Genomic DNA, 19,315 nt, shown 5'->3' with positions numbered 1-19,315 from the left:
AAATCCTCACTTTGCTTCAACTCAGCTGGATTTCCAGTGGGATTACAGTGGGTTACGTCAATCAGTTATTTGGCTCAGATCACGCACCCTCATAGTGTACATTTTATGCAGAAATATTTTGAACTTGAACCAAACAGAAGCTTGGTTAAAATGTATTGGTTATTTATGGAGCTTGTCCCCCCCATTTCCGTTTAAAAGTGTGTATGACATCACCATTAAGAGAAAAGCATAATCTCAAAAAGGAGATTTTTATCAATGGTCGGGGAGAATTTAATCCAAGCAGTTTGAAAGACCTTTCAGGTCACAACTTAATGTCAACATTGTAATGTTGCCATCCTGAAAAACAATGCTCATCAATCAGTGACTGACTTTTTGTTTTAACATATATATTGCAAAAAAAAGTAGATTTTATAAAACATACAAATGGACCTCTTTAGTGCTAACTAGGAGCTTTAACTAACTAGGTATTAACTTGACCCATTATAATGTGTTTTTTAACATATGCTGAGATCTGCTAATCTTCTTATGGCTTTTCAGTGCCCCTGAATAGCTTAACAAAATATGCTTCAGTAATGGATGGTTATATCCTCATCCATCGCCCTCCTCCCACCTACTATAACTTGAAATAGGCCATCAAGTGGCTAATGAACTGATAAGCCCTCTGTGTCCTGTGGGGCTTATGAACATCATAAGCCAAATGTTTAGGCATATTTGGTAAGACTGCTTTTTAAAAGAGCGCTTATGCGGGCAAAGGGCCCTGCTGAAAAAAAGTCTCTACAGTTGCAACAGTATGATAATGTGTTTTAATAAATCACTGCAGGTTATGGAGGAAACTGTAAAATATTTAGTTTTTTTAAAATTGATCTCTTCCGTGCGGTGCTGCAGGAAGAATGTGTGGCCCTTTGCTTCGTCAGACCTCCAGCTAGTCAAGCTGTTAGTATCATTATCAGTTTTGGATCTCTGTAAATCCATGGATTTGTGTGAGCAGTCTGAGAAATTAAAATAACATGCTTTTTACTGCGCTTACTTCAAATCTCTTTAGACTTCATTTTTTAAAACATCTAAATCTGTTATTATGTATGGCTATACAAACCCCTTTTAATTTAATCTTTGATAAGATTATCAAATTCATTGATGATGTCACAAACTTAAATAATTTCCGAAAAATCTCGACTAAGCCTGGATAAACACTTTCAAGGGGATACTGCTGGATTAGCTTAAAACATGTTTATTTATGTTTTTTTTGTATTAGTTGTTGGCTCATTTTTCCACATCATTTTGTCATTGCTTTATTTGGTTTGATCAATACAGTATCTTGCAAAAATTACACATATACTTCATTTATCATGCACCCCACCATGCAGGCTATCAGATGTGAAGGCAATGTGGTCATTTGAAGCTTAATTTATGTGATAGTGAATTTAGATCCCTAAATTAAGTTATACAATTTTAACAAACTATGCCACATCAGTTTTTAATCGCTCGCTGTCTTTCTTACTTTTCTTTCTGTATAATTATATTTTTTTCTTCCCTTTTCCAATAGGCTACTTATGTTTTCATAAAACTCACGGAGAGTTAAAAAGCAGAGGTGTATATTGATTACTAATTCAAACACCTGCAGAATTTTTGCAGGAAAAACCTTGAGGCAATCTCCCAATCACAAAAATAATACACTGATTTATTTATTATAGTTTGTAAATAAAATACATTTTTCAACCTAGTCTCATTTCATTTTTTTAACTGGGGATCAGACCAAATACTGGGTGAACAATCCCCCGTTACCCTTGCAGGCGTTGCGGCCTCAGCCTCTAACTGTGATCAGGCGGATGGTTGGCGGACTCGTGTTTGTGGCCGACCGGACTGCACCCAGGCCGGGGACAAGGGGCGCTGTGCAGCCCGTTCTTAGACAAAAACCAAGAGGGATTAATGCCGCGTCTGTTGGTCCCATATGCTCCTCAGCGCTGCTTTGGTCTTGATTAAAACTCATTGTATGTATGAAGCATTGTGGAGGCCGGATGTCTAATCCTCCTCATGACTTTTGTGCACTTTGAAGACACGAGGCTCCAAGGTTACAATAACAAGCGGGCTGAAGCCATTGTGTTTCACTTGATATTGGAAGTATCAGTGAGCATTGATTAGGGCCAAGGGAGTGCATTGTGAAACGTGGAAATGTTAAGTGACAGCGAGGGTGTCTGGTGACTTTGTGTTACATCTATCAAGGGCCTTGCTTATCATTAAATATTATAGTGTTTCAGTTAGTGAGTGATACTTACGTGTGTGTGTGTGTGTGTGTGTGTGTGTGTGTGTGTGTGTGTGTGTGTGTGTGTGTGTGTGTGTGTGTGTGTGTGTGTGTGTGTGTGTGTGTGTGTGTGTGTGTGTGTGTGTGTGTGTGTGTGTGTGTGTGTGTGTGTGTGTGTGTGTGTGTGTGTGTGTGTGTGTGTGTGTGTGTGGAGGGGGGGGGGGCAGCTAATATTGGGAGGGTCATATTTAGTTTTTCTTCTTTTGGTGCAGTCTTCAAACTTTTTTTATTCTGCCTTTCAGTCACTTGATGCATCTCTTTCGTTCAGAATAGAAGTGTTTCTACAGCTGACATTTAAATGTGACCCGGCAGCCTGAAACACTTTGTTTCTTTCTTTAGTTGGAGCAGTCTGGATGGAGGAGTTGTTGACACTGAGAGGAGACGCATCTCATGAATATTCAGGCTTCCCTCAGCCTGATCTATTGTTTCCAAGTTCAATTGTTGCATTGTTTATCTCCATAAAGATGCATATGCGTTTTGCTAAACTTGCCGTTGTATTGTGGCGATTTTATAATTGATTCTTGAATATTCTAGCGCTAAAATCGGCCTGTGTTATACATTAAAGAAACATAGGCACCAGCATATAAACAGCTATTTCTGCTTCACCCTTGAATAAGTTATGGATACGGGCCATTGTGTGATTAAGTCTTTCAAAAGTACAATCAAACCCCGTAAAACACTCGCACACCTTTTTCTCTGTCCACGGAGTGGAATCAAAGTCGCCTTCTCTTTAACGCTTCGATTATTTCAAGCAACGCTTTTAATTAGTGTGCTCCTTTAGCGGAGACTCCAATGAAAGAGAGATTATTGGCAATGTCAAGGATGCTAATTGATTGTTGGACTTCTAACAATTAGCCCACTGCCGAGCCATGTCGACTCATTACAGATCCCAGAGCCGCTCTGACTTTATTGTCTCCTGTCGTCAAGCTGACTGCACCGTTACTTTCAAGATGGAGGACAACAAAAAACTAATTACAAACAAAACCCCCTTTTAAAAATAATGAAGAAAAAAAAAAAGCAACTCCACATTTTTTTAAAGAACCTGTAACCTCTTCAATTTATTTACTGTGACGAGACATGTACATAATAATCTCTTCCCCAGTTTGCACCATGCAGGTGAAAATTATATAGTTTTACTTATTAGTGTTGTAAAGCACTTTGAATCGCCACGTGCTGAAAAGTGCTATATAAATAAAATTGCCTAGCCTTGCCCTACTGTAAAGAGTCATTAAACAACCTAATAGTCCATTGAATAATTTAACTTTAATTCAGGTTAAAGCACACACTTTGTCTCTTTAATCAGAAACGTTATATGTTTAAGGGCTGAGTTCTTGCAAGTTTTTCCCTTGGATGACTTTATATTATTTTTACTTCACGACCCAGTTTCATATTTACATGTTACACCTACACTGCCAACAACCAAAAAACCATCAGCAACACAAATAACTGCAGAGATTTACACTTTCTTTTTTTACTTTGTTACTCTTATATTCCTGATGATTTGAAGCTTTTCTGCAGTTTCAGATGCTATTGGCAACATGTAATCATAGCAAATTGGTTACTTGATAAATGAATAATGAAATAGCAACGTGTGTTTTCATGTTTTCTTGTCAGATGAAATATGAGGCTCCATATTAGAGGTCATATTTGGGGATCAGGCATGTAAACCCATGCGGTGAGCTTTGATTGGGGCCACTGCTGCCCCTGCGCCCCAGAGAAACCCCCGCCGGTAAAATATTGGGATTAGCATCTCTTGGAGGCCGGGATTAAACACTGCTTTCTCAAACCGCACACTCTCTTTGTTGAGACTATTTGAATTGAATACCGGAAACTAACAAAGGAAAAAAAAGGTAAACTCTGCCACCTGAGCAGAGGCTGAACTAAGAACCCATATTTCATTTTTATTAAAGCATGTTTAAAATCAAAGAATGTTGTTAACATACTTTTAAACCAAGTATCTCCCTCATTATGTCATTTTGGTAATGATGCATGAGGAAATGGTTACCATTATTATTATTTTTCATTAAAATAATTGGATTTTCTTTTTTTCTTTAGAAAAATCTGACTTATCATAAATCAAATTGTTTTTTTTACTCGTTATTTTTGTTTTCAGTGTTCATTTGTAATTGTAGTTTTCCCATTATCCATTTTAATCGTTGCTTGCTATAGAATATTTCTGTAACTCAACTAAACTGAATTGCTCACTTAAAGTGGGCTAACAATTTGTTCATAACATATTCTCCCTCTCTGCAGGATACACGCAAACACCACACATATGCACGCACACACAGATCGTCTCTTGATGAGAGAGTAAGCTCACAGGACCTTTATTCATGTCTTTTCAGCGGTGAGGTCTAACCATCGGAGCCAGTAAAGGATCCACAATCACCGTGTTGAGATCAATGGAAGGGAGCAAGTGTGGAGCTCTCAGCAGCCGAGAGTCATTTCCAGTATGGCTAATCTTTGATTAGTACTACCATGTTCTTGGGGAGTCTCTTCTCTCTTTGTGAGGCCGGTGATTTAACCATTAGCATCCTTCGGTGTTCAAAAAGTTAGAAATCTATTCAAATCACAGCAGAGAGTCTGGTGCGAGGGGGGGGGGGGGGCTCACAAATTGCATACAATACAACAGATCACAGTTTCGAAGGCTAGCACAGATAAAAAAAAACACATATGTACCATTTATATAAGACACACACTGATTGTCTCTTAGAAACTACATAATGATTCTTATAAACACTTTTTTTCTTAAATAAAGTAGTGCACCCATGTCCACATCCGTGTCTCTGCCAGCAGCTCGGCAAAGTTGTGTAAAGGAGGTCACTTCACCAGGAGAATGAACTGGGGTTTGTTCGAGGAGAAACATTAGTTCCGTGGCTGTGGTGTACTTTTATTTCAGAGTCCACTCTGTGTTGCCCTCAACAGGTGTTTTTACGCATAGAGGTACACACTGACAGACATGGATGAGGGGCTACAACCAGTAAATGATCAGGAGAAAAATCTCTTTGCCAGTGCTAAAATAAATTAAACCTCTCCTCTAGGAGGACCAAAGACCGTCATGCCGAAAACCCGAGGCCCCTGAGAGCCTGCCTGGCCGAGCCCGGCTGACACTTTAACATGTCGGATGTGTTGTACAGAGGGAGGGCAGCGCCGTGTCTGATGTGATCGTCACTGTTTGTGCACTTTTTTGACAGCTGATTGCTCTGTTCACAGGACCTGGAATTTCCACGAAGAAGCTTGATCCTTATAATCCAAGCAATCGGCATTGAAGTTCAGCTTCCACGACGCCGCCTGGTCCTTATAATCCAAGCAGTCTGCTGTGGAGTTGAAGCCGATGCCGGACGTCCCGTAGCCCTGGGTGGAGAGGGACGCCGGGGACTGGTTCAGATGGCTTGTCACCGCGTTTGTGCTCATCGGACTGAGGGTTGAGCCAGGGCCTGACAACTGGTGGTGCATGGGAGTGAGGTAAGAGCCACAGTCCATGCCGCTGAAGTAGGAGGTTGAGCCGGCGTAGCTCTGGCTGTAGCCCGAGGCCTGGGTGTAGGTCATGGGGTAAGACCTCTGCATGCAGGAGGAGGAGGTAGACAGGGGGTCTGCGAGCGGAGAGATGGACGCCGGGCTCCAGATGGACGCTGGGGCGGTGCTAGTGGGTATGGCGGGGACGGCGGTGGTGCTGGTGGGGGGCGTGAACTGCCCGCTGGCGCCGCTCTCCGGGCTCGCTTCTCTGGTTGGGGAACTTTTCTTTTTAGCTGGTCGCACCTTGTTCTGCCCCCCGTTCTGCTGCTGCTGCTGCTGCTGTCGACACTTTGCCCGTCGGTTCTTAAACCAGACCTGGAAGAGTCACATAATGACATGTTATTGCTGAGATATTGATTATAATGTAAACATATCTCAAACCCTACGTTGATAGCACATATATTATATATTTTGTATCCATGGAAAATAAATACCATTTCATTTATTTACTGTCAAAATCAAGATTTTTCTAGAATGTATCTAATTTAATTGTATCTGTGGACTGAAGGGAATCTACGGTTAAGTGAAATTATCTCACCCCATGGCAAAAGTTTTCCACTTGATTTAAGGAAAACACTAAGCTTCTGACATTGTGTCAGTCACGCGTTAGCTTAAGTGTTTCTTGCTGTGCATTTATAAAATATGTTGATGTATGGCTAATGTTCTGGTTAATCACCTGTACTCGGGACTCGGGTAGATTTATTTTCAGCGCCACCTCTTCGCGCATGAATATGTCCGGGTACCGAGTTTTGCCGAACAACGACTCCAAAATATCGAGTTGTGCGCGCGTAAAAGTAGTCCTCTCTCGTCTCTGCTTCCGTGGAGTTGCTGCAATAAAAATAAAAATGTTAATCACATGAAACATGACACAAACGGAAAGGCAGGTGACAATATTACAAAAATGTATCAAAGGCAAATCTGTAACAACATCATTTGTTGTCGTTTGCGTAAATACGCACGATCCCGTGAGACCAATAATCTGGCAGAACATTTTTAACATTAAACGTACTTTAATATTATGTGCAAATTTGATGCAGTTTAGGCAAAAGTTGAAGCACTTGGCTAGTAATTGTTTCGGAAGGCACATCTAAAAATAACATATCACAGGAGAGGGGATTTATTTTCCTTTTAAGTTAAATACGTTTGCGTAATCTGTTTGTTTATTTTAGAAATTATTCCAAGCAACTGGTCTGCATCTCCCACAATTTAGAGCTATTTTTTTTTATTTCAAAGCCTGGAAGTGTTTCCTAATTACACTGTAACATTTCCACTCCAGTACTTTTTTTTCTTGCTCCGAGCCATTTATGTTATTTGATTTCTCTACTCCTTATTTATTATTCAAAAAGTGCAAACCCACCTGGATAGCCAACTGATGGATGCAAGAGGTCCATTCCGGAAGTTGTTAAACTGAGGCCATTGACTGTGTAAGGTGGTTGCTTTAGATACGACATCATGCTAATGTTTGTCTGAGGGCTGAAGTTGGAGAAAATCTTGAAAATGGATGGAGCTCTCGATATGTACTTGGTGTCCTCCTGTTGGCCGTGTGGTCCTTGTTACACCGGGCACCTGATCCAAAAAGGACATGAGAAGAAGACACCGATTAGGATGTACGTTGAGAAGAGATATTAGGTTTGTTGTTACAAAAATAAGCCCTCTCCACATCCCCAACTGTCCTCTGCTCCTCAACCCCCCACACAAAAGGAACTCGCCGGCACTGTAATGGCACATAACTTTAAAGACAATGGCTCTTTTTTATATGAAGTACAATAAAAAGAGATATCGTCACTTTACCTGTTCAGGAATAAATATATTCTATTTTATTTTCAGGTTTTTCGGTTTATTTGGTGGTATTCTCTGTTTGACACTCTTTTTCGTGTACAGTTTTGTTTAGAAATGTCAACTAAAGATCAATGGGAGTTATAGAAAACTAAACGCCGAATGTATCTTTCAACGAACAATCAATAATGATCATCAATTTAAAAATGGCCATCCCTTTAGGTATACTTTCTGCTGTGAAAGTATCCTGAATTTAAAATGTGTTTTTTTACAAGCTTTGTTTGAATTTTTAGGGCAATTTAGATTGACTTTTTAATTTATTTTTCACGACATTATTTGATGAAGAAACATTTTTAATCCAGTTAAAAATGCGTTCTCCTATAATACACGTAACCTTTAAAAAGAAAAAAATAGAATTACTTGAAGTTGATTGGTGAATGAGTGATTGCTGTCACTTCACTGACCCTCACCCGTTATCCCCTCTGCGCGTCTTGATTAGTTGATTTTTTTTTCTCACAACATCCAACGGTTTTAACCTCCTCATCCCAATCTGTCACACTTAAAAACACACCCATCCACCAGACACACCCGCTCAATAATGATCACTCTTTCCAATAATTAATTATGATAAATTTGTCTGTTGATGAATTAACGAGACAATCAGAGTGGCATGAGTGGAGCTGCAGTTTGGTATCAATACAGCCCAAAGTGCTGCTAAAATACTGCTGCAAACCAGCAATGGTGTTTAATTCTAATCATACTTTTGACGTGAATACTCATAAGCACTTAACGAAACATATGTTTACTCTGATTCTTTAAATTTGATAAATGTTAAAATATATTTAAATAAATGTAACCGACCACAACTTGCTATTGAGGTGCATACAAACAGTCTATAACCAGATTGCGGTAAACACGGTTGAAATATATGAGATGTGACATGTTGGTTTTTGTTCTCCAATGACTCGTCTCTGGAGGCAGAGGAGAGCCAGCTCAGAGAAAGGCCGAAACATTTTTGTTCGATAGCAGCAGCCAACAGGCCTATTTTTAGTGCAGCTTTCTGCCTCAGCCCTTCCTCAAATATTCATTGAAGGGTGTTTCGTGTAAAAATGTTTGTTGAGGACAAATGTGCAGTTTGAAATATTGAAGGGTTTATTATTTAGTGGAAACTTCGCCCACTAAATGCGGACTCGGTGTTCTCTGTCGAAGCTCTGGCTCCAGTCAGTGAGTGTGACATTTGTAAAATATAAACTCCAGGTATCACACCATTTAAATAAAAAGGCAAAGGAATATTAGAAATGTGTAGCATTTAATCGGTCATTTGATCGATTTCATTAGCAGATCATGTAACTTAATCAGTTTGCTTCTAAAATGATCGGATTTTCTATGTTCTCTGTTTACATTTTTATCATCGATTTATGTTCATAATGATTTTGTTGAGCAGACTTACTCAGTGCTCTGCTCAAATAAAAAGGCTGACTTTAAGAGGGTTTAGCCCACATCTGCCTGCAGCCTCACTGGCATTTTCTTTAAATGTTTTCGTGGATTTTAATTCACCACCACTCTTTTTTAAAGAAAAAAAAATGCATATTTATTATATTAATAAACCTTTTAAAATATGGTTTCTTCTTATTCATTTTACTTCATGCCATTCGAGATTCATTATTGTGATATAGGCTAATATGTATAATAATGAATGTGGTAACTATAACTAATGATAATTTAAAACAACAATAATAGCTATAATTTAACAATAACAGTACAATATAAATACATTATAAAACTTACCCTGGTATCGACGACTGAGAAGTTCTTTGTCTACTTGGTTTCCTCCAGGAGAAATAATAAAACTCAGTGCAGAGAAATGGCGTCCCGGCGCATAAAACACACAAAACCGAGCAGGAGCAGGAGCGGTGGTCTGCTTCAGGACACAGTGCGGATAAAAGTTAAATGTTGAGCGGCTGCATCAGGTCTGAGCGGAGCGACAGCTGCGTGTAGCCTTTAGGATGTGTTGGTGTGTTGTGAGTGAAGTGGTTTGAGTTGGATTTTGTACAAACTGCCAGCCAATGAGAGCCGCAGGACTGAGCTGAGGTCTGTCTCCGTCTCTCACACCGGTGGGGAGGAAGAGGATTTTTTCCCCCTTTTTTTTCTCTCTGGGAACAAATGTCTCCAGCTACTTTTTTTTTTGACGCACAGTCCTCAGCCAATGGCAGCGCGAGGGCGACTGACAACATCGCCACCCCACCGCAGAGAGAGTACATTAATAATAAATAAACCGTATGCCGGTGCCGTATGTGTGGACTTTAAACCGAGAAAAAAGTCACTTTTGTCGCCTTTTTAGTAGGCCTACATTTAAAATAATAGCAGTGGAAGCATTGAACTGGAGCAACTTATATAAAGACTGAGTGGGTGATATGCACTATTGAAGAGTTTCCTGAAAACATTATGTGGGCATAGTATAGGCTACTAGTGGTGTGAATACATATATTTTTTATAATATATGTATCTGCATCACTGCAAAAGTCATCCAAAAATCTTCTTTCTTTTTTTTTCAGATGTTTTAAATATTAAAAAAGTTCAATACAATCAAATAATATAAACGCATCTTAACATCGGTTTTCTAACAAAACAAATATAATAGTTTTGATGTATAACAGAGTGTTCAAATAAATATGGGACATAAGGACAGAAAGCAGTCTCCTGGACTGAAGCAGCTCTCCTGGACTGAAGCAGCTCTCCTGTGAAGGCTGCACCGTCCTCTCACATTCCAGCGCGTCGCAAAAAAAGGGGATTTAGAGCGACTTATTTTCTTAAAACTGTCCTCCCATCTGCATAGGCAGCCAGTCTGCTCCCATCAGCATGATACGGGCCTGCACGAAAATTCACCCACAATATTTACAGGGAGTTCTCACCGAGAGACACTGAGTACCGAGCTCCTGGCACCGGAGCTGCAGTGTGCACACACCCGGAGAAGAGGCGACATGTGGGGGGAAATAAAGTCCCGTTCTTCTGATGGAGACTTTCACTTACTTTACCTGACACGCGTTCTGCTAAAAGATGTGGAAGAAGAAAACTGTGAAGGTAAGTCTGTTTTATTTTAAATGTGATTAATAAGAAAATGTATTTTTAAATTTCTGTATTCTTACATTGTTAACAATACTAATACTAATAATAATCCTAATAATATTTTTTTTATTTATTTACAATCATTTATCATATTTCCTATTTACTAGAATGTTTACAAGCTGCAAGGGACAAATAGGCTTCCTCATGTCACTTGAACGTTGAACCTGCGTGCCCATCTCAAAATATGCCGAAGGTTTTGTCACGGCTTGATAAATGTATCATCTTAAGAGGCTTTGCGGAACACCTACGCACACACTACACACAATCTCTCTCTCTCACACACACACACTCCGCCTGCACGGACACACCCGCTCACTTCAGACAGATTTGAATATTGATTTAGATTTATAAACACAGGCAGACCGTGGGTTTTGTGAATCGTCATTTTGCTGCCTCTCTCTGTGGCTCGTGTGGAAGGCCAGAGTCAAAGGTGCAGTGAAGGCTGCTGGGAGCACTGGTTTCCACTCAGAGTTGCAGCTTCACACAAACTGGTACAAACATATTTGTCAACTTCACAAACTCGATGTCATCTCTTTTGACAGATTTCGATCAGAGGGAGCCGCCGAATGGATCATAATCCAGGATTTCTTTTAACAAGCAAACTGCAGAGGAAAAGTTTAGCTGTAGTCTGGCAGCTTGGAGGCGAGGGACTGCAACACATCCAGGTATCCAGTTTGCTTATTTCCGGTGTATTTTTGTTAACATGTATTTGTGTTTTTACTGCCGAATAACATGTGCATTTTGTCATCTAATAGCATGAGTTAATTGATTCCATATGTTTATGTTAAAATACATGCCAAATAAGATAACGTCTGGTGTTTTTTTAATTATGTTTGGTCACAGTTGAGCCTTTCCAAAAAATATTTGGTTACACACTCCACCTCACTACAAAAAACATCATGTTTAGCCCGGGATGTCAAGTTTAAATTAATAATATATAGACTTGTGCAAGTTGTGCTCTTCAAAAATGTTCCACGCCTTAACACGTTGGGCCCATTGGGCGATCTAGAGTTCTGCAAAGCAATAATTAGCTTGGAGCTAAAAACTGCTTTTCTTTTCAAAAAAGGAAATAAATTGAATTTGCTCATATTCCAGCAGCTGCATGGTAATGTGCCTAACGCGAGACTTTCTAACTGCTGCGTGGAAAATCATGACGTGTGATGCAGTTATCTGCTGGATCTCACCGTTTAAATTGCTAAATAATTTATTTAAGTGTAAAGCCAGGCCCTCCGCAGGGACTTTGTATCTTAAAAGGACGTTTAAAGGGAGAAGGAGTTAAACGCCTCTGGCGAGCAGCGCTCCCACTGACTCCCGGCTAATTGACGACGACGGCTTTTATCTCCGCCTCTGCTACTCAACCTGAGGGTGAGGAGGATTTCACCAGGCCTCCTCCAACCTGTGATTTCTACCAGTTAATGCGCAGCCTATTCATCTTTACCAATGCATTTACTGGCGTGAATGTGTGACCCTTGTTTAATAGCCTGATAGAAAAATATTACTTCAAGATTGGATAATTACTGGGCATGCAGCCATTTCTCCCACTGATCTGTTCCTTATAGGCATACAAGTAAAAAATCAACACATTATAGGATAAATAAATGTATGTTTTTAAAATTAAATAGAACAAATATAAACACAGCAGCCTGAGGTTTTAAATGTTTGCTATTTTGCAAAAATAAACCACAGATGTTGATTGTGAGTTGTGTGAATTTAAAACTGCATATTTACCACATGAATATACATCTGCTCAGAGTTCCTGTCCTCTGCGTTTTCCCTCCTTGTTTGATATTCGCATGGCTGCATGTGAGGAATGTGTTAGTGGAATTCATTCTGAGCTTAAAAAAAGTGTAAAAAAAGGAATAAAATCAAGAATGCCGTTTCACACTCTTTGATGTCAAGACAAATATTTTCTTATGCAATTAAAATTTGTTTTTAATCATATTGTTATTTTTTAATAAATAAATAAATATCCACAAGGGTCTGTTCACCTTCCATACATTTTGAACTAATCTGCATTTACAGTTGTACACATTTTAGTGATTATTTTGAAAGTAAAAATGGACATATAGCAATACATCATTTAAAAAACATTAAATCTAGTAGCATGTGGATGGGTAGCAGTTATTAAAACCAATGAGGATATTATCCTTATTTAAACCGTGCTATAAGATAATTATTGTGGAAAGATATGCAGTGTGTGTGTGTGTGTGTGTCTGGTTGTGTGTGTGGGTGACAGAGAGAGAAAGAGTGAGGAGCTGAAGTAGGATAATCACAAGCTGTATTTTAATTAGCCTGGCAGGTTTGATAGATACGTTGCCACTGCTGCTGCTTCCTTGTAAAAAAAAAGGTGCACTCGCGAGGAAGGTGTCTAAACAGAGGGCTTTCCCCACACATCCCTCTTATCACAAAGGAGCTAAACCTTTGTGTAATGTAACATGTAACTGACCCTAAAGGTCATCAAAACACGTCCAGTCTCCTCCCCAGGGATTAAAGGGGGAGACACCCCATTCAGTGTCAGTTTGGGGAGAGTTTACTGACACACAGACAGATTCACCATGCACCAACCTGCACCTGGGATTTTATCTCTTTACTCACAATTTTACAAATGTTGTTTTGGTTCAAAGCCCTTCTTCAAATGATTATTAAAAAACCCTGTTGAATGAGTCTGTTCTAGTTTATTTCTGCTCTGTGCCGTAATAAAAAGGTGTACTCATTTTGAAGTATTGGGTTTATTTTACTCACACATTGTCTTCGTGAATTCAAACGTGGTGTGCACGATAATGCCGGGGCTGTTTGTGTGTGTGTTTGCCAAGTTTGCACTCTCCATTAATATGACATGCCTTTTAATTAGCGCCATAATTGTTTGTGTTGTGTTTGTGCAGGAGTTCGCCAACAAACAAACGGATGCAATTAAACACACTCGCCTTCAGATCATCAATGAGGACGCAAAGTCAAGGCTGGAAGAAAAACCAACAAGGGCAAATGTAAGACGGGAGAAGACTCTGTTGCCTCAAGGTTAAACTGTGTTAAGAGCCCAACATCACACACTCTGGACGATTCTTGCTTCTTCTACTAACACACATCACCGGTGGATTTTTTACATTAAACATTCTTATTTTACAACCTTAAAAATTGATGTTATATTTTGGTGTCTTTGCTAGAAAAATATGCTTTCTCTGGTTCTTCTCTGCCAACACACTGTCCTGGAAATAATAATACAAAAGTAATTAACACAAATAAAGACTATTATTGTCAAACCACTGCTGTCTTTCTCCCTCCTCTCTGCACCTCTGTTAGAGTAGCCTGTGTGCTGAGGTGTCTGCGTGGCGTGGTAAAACCTGCCCTGCAGACCGGACCTCTCAAGTCTTCAAAGGAGTAGGAACTCAATGTGGGGGATTTGTTCAGGCTTATTTGGTAACCTAGGATTTGAATTGGATTCTGGGAGGCATTCATAACACATTTGAAAATGTTACATTGTGTGATTTTGTGTGTAATCCCCATAATAATTTTCGAAATGGTCACAGCACTTGCACAACTGTGACTATTCATGATTTATCAAATGGTTTTCTTGTCTTGCCTCTCGGGGGTGAGGTGTGTGTTGCCGGCATATAACGGCACGATCTCTGCCGCTAGTTATGAGAGCTGGTGAAGAGACAATTCCTACGTTTTACTCTTTCTCTCAACATTGCTTTTTCAATTTTATATGACCTGAATATGTGATAGGGTCAGCCACTGTGCCTCCAGGGATTCTTGCAGACCCCCTAACAGCACTGGAGCATTACAACCTCTAGTGGATTATACCTCCCTGGTAGGAGGGTTAGTGTACACACACACACACACACACACACACACACACACACACACGTGCACACACACACACACACACACACACACACACACACACACACACACACACACACACACACACACACACACACACACACACACACACACACACACACACACACACACACACACACACACACACACACACACACACACACACACACACACACACACACACACACACACACACTCTGAGGATACAGTTTATTAAACTCTGTGTATATTTGATCAAAGCCACAGTCATAGATTATTAAATCTGTCCTCTTTTCTCCATCATACATTGTAACCGGCTTCATACTTTCATTAATGCAGTTAAATACAAAAACGTACCTCGGTATTGTGTTGTACTTTTATTCAGTTTTTTATTCTTAATTCTTGAAATGCCATCCGCCGTCTCATCTCATTGAAGAATATCCAGGATCTATTTTAATTTCTAAGTTTTAACTGCTGGATAAAATATCTGTCCTTGTTTGTGCACTGTCTGTTTCAAGTCTTCACATCACAGTGACATATTGGAATATAACAAATAAAACATGGCTTTTTTATATCACAGAATCTTGAACTCTCAGAAAAAAGTAGTTGGAAAAAACAAATTTTGCATAAAACTTTACACATATTCTGCTCAGTGAAGGTATGGCTAAATATAACTTTTTCATTTCCAATAACGATACAGCCACAGCGAGTACCCACTGCATACTGCAAACCTTTTCACAATCCTAAACAACGCTGTTAATAAAACATTTGAATCGATGCACAATGCTTAACCTATAGCCATCTTAAAACATCATGCTAAACTGTGAAACAAATGCTGCTCTCCCCTGAAAGCCCACAATATGACTCACTTATGCAATAATGCTGCTTCTTTTTAATCAGGCTTTTACCACACATCATTTTTAGCAGCATCTTTTTCAGCTCCATTTGAAATGACTTTTAAAGTGCAATGTTGTGCAGTTGAGTATTTAGAATAACAAAGGAATTATAAATCCAGTGTAAACTATTTGATATAACTCAACATTCAATATAGCCTATACCTCAACGACAGTAATTGGCAGATAGTTTAGGCTAATTGATACATTACATTTTCTTCTCCCGATATCTAATCCATTTTGGTCAGTGTTAGACCGATACCTATACCAGGTATCTGATCCGTGAATCCCTGTTTTGAAACTTTCCCCATTGCCATCAAAATGAATGGTGTGTATTTGCCAAAACACTATTTGTTGGCCAGGAGTTTAGCAAAAATGAACAGTGCAGCATGGTTTCCAGATAGTCAAGAAGGAGTGCATAATGTTTTCAGTGGATTAGCTTTCTTTATGAACATGCTCCATCATGGTTTGGAGGCTCCACTGCTTGGTTTCTTGTCTGCTACATGTAACTCTCCCGCCTTAGTTTGATAAGAGCAAGAGCAGTAATGTGTGTGTGTGTGTGTGTGTGTGTATGTGTGTGTGTGTGTAGATCAGTATTTGTGCCCTGTCCAAACCCCACTTTGCTTTGAATGACACTTTGGCGATGCCCCCAGCTCCCCACTCCGTCTTCTCAAGCATACCCCCTGTTAGTGCCAACTCTGCCAATTCCTCATGTCTTTAATATCTCTCTTTGGACCTTTGGGTTTTGCCAGTGAAGGCTCCCCTGTGACAGTTGGACATTGCCCTCACATTTGGGAGACAGTGGCGGGTGTTTGTTGCTTTCCCAGCCCCGAGCCTGTGGGGAATCTGTGATGGCTCGCCTGTCAGCCGGCCCCTCCCCTGTAATTAGGAGAGTAAACACAGCGCCTGGCTCGGCTTGGGGGAGTAGGAGGGAGCGGAGGAGGGGACCGTCAGGCTCCTGTCCTACTGCTGCTTGAGCGGTCCAGGAGCAACTTCTGAGTGACGGACTGCGATATGCACCCCATCACATCTCTGTGAAGGACTGAGCGTTGTCTGTTAACATGCTGAGAAACATCAAGGATCCATTAGTACCTTGTTAAGCATCAGTGAACCACTGAAGAGGCTGTCATTGAACTGAACCTTTGTTGAGAAAATACAAAGAAACTCATTGCCTAAGAGGATCTGAGAGTATTTCAGATCTGTACAGAGAAGAATATGTTGATGACATGTCATGAACATTTTGACCAGAGTTATTCCCTTGTAGCGCCCAGGCAGATATTATACAGCAAACCACCACTAAGCCTCCGTCCCTCCTCTCCTCACCTCTCTCCTGGTTGCTGGGGGGACTGGTCAGCGGCTGGAGGAATGTGTTGTGGGCTGGAGTTGTAGCCGTAGCTTGGGACAAGCTCGGGGGGAGCGCCATCCCACCCAACCCCAGCCACTCCACTCTGCCCAGGCAGGGAGGCTGGCTGCGGGAATGTCGAGAGACCAGGAGGGGAGGAATTTCAGTGGAGGACCTGCCAGAGAAATGCCATGCGGGGAGCGATGAAGAGAGAAACCTAGATAAAAAAAGAGAGAGAGAGAGAAAAGGAGATCTCAGCCAATTGAAACACAGCCTGTCAGTGTCATTTTGGTTTTGTAGGATGCTTACTGATGATGGGCCAGTTGCTAAATGAGCTGGTTGCCACACAGACACCGTGGCACCGCATCTGACTCAGATCTCTCGCAGATGGCTTGGTGTTCAGTGGGCGTTAACTGAGGTATCTTGAAGTAAAGTCAGTGCATTTTAAACACATTTATTGTTTTACTGTTTTCAGCGTGAATCATTCATTTGTATTAACCACCATCTGCCTCCCCAAGACAGGAGCATGATCACATGCACTAGTTTTTGTGTAAGTACATTTTAAATCAGATGGTGTGCATCAGTGTGTGCATGTGGCGGACAGGGAGAGTACAAGGGGAGGGGTGCTCCAAGGCCCAGTGTACTTGCCAAAGTCTTTACGGCGCCCAGAGAGCCATGCTGCAGCATCATGGTCCACAGCATGGAAAGACATGGGGCAGATGGGTGCAGTGTAGCAGCACAGCCTCCCCCTTCTCCTCCCAAATGCGAGGCAGCAGTGGTGGGAATGGCACAGTGTGAGAGGGAGCCTGAGTTCATGGCTGAAACAGAAAAGCTGTTGGAGGGGCATTTGGGGGCTGGGGAAAAGTGGGGGCTGAAAGCTGTTTTTAGGGGGGGCATTGGAGAAGTTGGTGGGGCAGGCATCCTGCAATGGAGAGGGAAAGCCAGTCCCCCCCTGTCACATCCCTTTGAAATCCAAGTGCAGGGGCACGAGCCCAGGGAGGAGTGGCAGCGTGGCCCAGCGCCTGGGCAGACAGGCAGTCACCGCACTGGGCCGCAGTCCAGCTCTCCTCGCCTGGCCCCTTCCCACCCCAGCCCACCCCGTCTGGCCCATGCTTACAGGAGTCAGGCAGCCGACCCCCAGTGGACAGGCCGGAGCCCTGCACTACTGAGTCCCATCTCACAGCCTTGACTGGGTTTCCAAACAGCTGCAGCATACACCAGGAGGCCCTGCAGAGATGGGGAGGGGGTCCCTCTGCTGCTTCACCCAGGCCTCTGGAGGGCCCAGCGGAGTCTGCGCCTGATGATAACCCCCATCTCACCACCAGGCCGTTTTGCCTTCAGGGCCTGCACAGGTCCACATATCCCCATGGCAACGGTGGCAGGGCCGTCCACACAATGTGAGTGGGCAACAAGCCAAGTGCTGCCAAATCGGGATGAGGGAGAGACATTTTGGGAGAATGCTCAATCCTGAATCTACCTTGACTTTGTCTCTGGGTAATCATAATTTTGGCTCCAGTGATCCTATATCACGGACTTGGACAGCATTTGTTATTTTTCGAGAGGTCAGCAGCAACAACAGAGACAACCACAGATTCCTTTTGGGGATTTGTCCTCACTGCTGCACTTAAACCACTATTCAGGCTCTAAAATATGAATTGTTAATTTCTTGAAAGCAACGCCAGGCATTTATAAAACTATACTCTCAGGCAGAATTGACTCGTTACATTTGGAAGTATTTGTTGTGTGTTTAAAGAGACCTTGTCATGGCAATATTAAGCCTGCTTAAACACAAGTAGTTCAATGACATTCACAGCAGCCACCTAAAGTTGATTCCCCACCCACTCTAAGCCACTGGGAAGATCCTGTATAAGTGGTTGGGTGGTGTTTACTGAAAGTGGATATCTGCTGTTTGTTTTTTTGTGCTGGTTTCCGACCGTAAACACTGCATAGATTTCCTTGAGTGGTGTTTGAAACGTGTGTGTGTGTGCCATGTGTTATATTTGCTGATAAAAGGATTTACTCAAATTGCGAAGCACCAGTTGAGAAAGGTTAATTGTCAGTGCAACTGGTAGAATGGGTACATGCAATAATTATTAGTCTAAGTTGCTTTATTATTTAGGGATGCTAATTAGGCATTAACTGTGGTCCCCTTTTTTGGATCACAACTTCAAATGCATGTCAAATTGCATTAAGTTGACTTTGACATCCATTAATCAAACTAAAGGAATGCTGTTTTGTAGATGTCCTTAGTGTGTTTATTATTATGAAAATGATCTGTTCTTGAGGTATTGAACAGAAAATTAGCAGAGGGATTTTCAGAAATTGCCTAACGTAGTGCATCCTCAATTTATTTGCTGTGAGAACAATACACTTTATGATTTATGTGTTTTTTTGGGTGCTAGTTGTTTTAATTAGTTAATTTAAGATTCCACTAAGAAGGACATTTGATGAACAAAAAAACACTAACACTTGATCTGAAGTGTATTCTCAGCGCTCCAGTAATTACTCCTCTGAGAAGCACAAAGTTTGGTGTATGTGCCACCC

The 19,315-nt window shown here is 41.1% G+C and overlaps 2 protein-coding genes across 3 annotated transcripts in view; one reads left to right on the top strand and one right to left on the bottom strand.

Annotated features, from left to right (window-relative positions):
* Positions 1-3,352: 3,352 nt before the first annotated feature.
* On the bottom strand, positions 3,353-9,614 carry otx2b (orthodenticle homeobox 2b). 2 transcript variants are annotated; one of them, XM_079692269.1, is made up of 4 exons: positions 8,012-8,134; positions 7,173-7,381; positions 6,492-6,643; positions 3,353-6,130 (listed from the first exon to the last, which is right to left on the bottom strand). In XM_079692269.1, the coding sequence occupies exons 2-4, from the start codon at positions 7,267-7,269 to the stop codon at positions 5,507-5,509; spliced, it is 873 nt and encodes a 290-aa protein (XP_079548395.1). In that variant the 5' UTR covers positions 7,270-7,381; positions 8,012-8,134; the 3' UTR covers positions 3,353-5,506. The 2 variants fall into 2 exon arrangements, with proteins under 2 accessions (XP_079548395.1, XP_079548394.1); XM_079692268.1 differs by lacking the exon at positions 8,012-8,134 and adding an exon at positions 9,380-9,614 and having other exon boundaries at positions 3,354-6,130.
* A 555-nt stretch (positions 9,615-10,169) lies between these two features.
* The window catches only part of LOC307013450 (uncharacterized protein), a gene marked incomplete at its 3' end in the record, with an annotated part of 31,416 nt that continues 22,270 nt past the window's right edge, over positions 10,170-19,315 (top strand). Inside the window, exons 1-3 of the mRNA XM_079640849.1 lie at positions 10,170-10,672; positions 11,260-11,382; positions 13,600-13,701. Coding sequence (XP_079496975.1) covers positions 10,649-10,672; positions 11,260-11,382; positions 13,600-13,701 — 249 coding nt within the window. The 5' untranslated portion in view covers positions 10,170-10,648. The remainder of the gene's footprint in view (positions 10,673-11,259; positions 11,383-13,599; positions 13,702-19,315) is intronic.

The sequence above is a fragment of the Notothenia rossii genome, assembly GCF_949606895.1.
Source record: "Notothenia rossii genome assembly, chromosome: 7".
NCBI classification, from domain to species: Eukaryota; Metazoa; Chordata; class Actinopteri; order Perciformes; family Nototheniidae; genus Notothenia; species Notothenia rossii.
The sequence above is the reverse complement of the archived record's forward strand: the minus strand, read 5'-3'. Positions and strand labels throughout refer to the sequence as shown.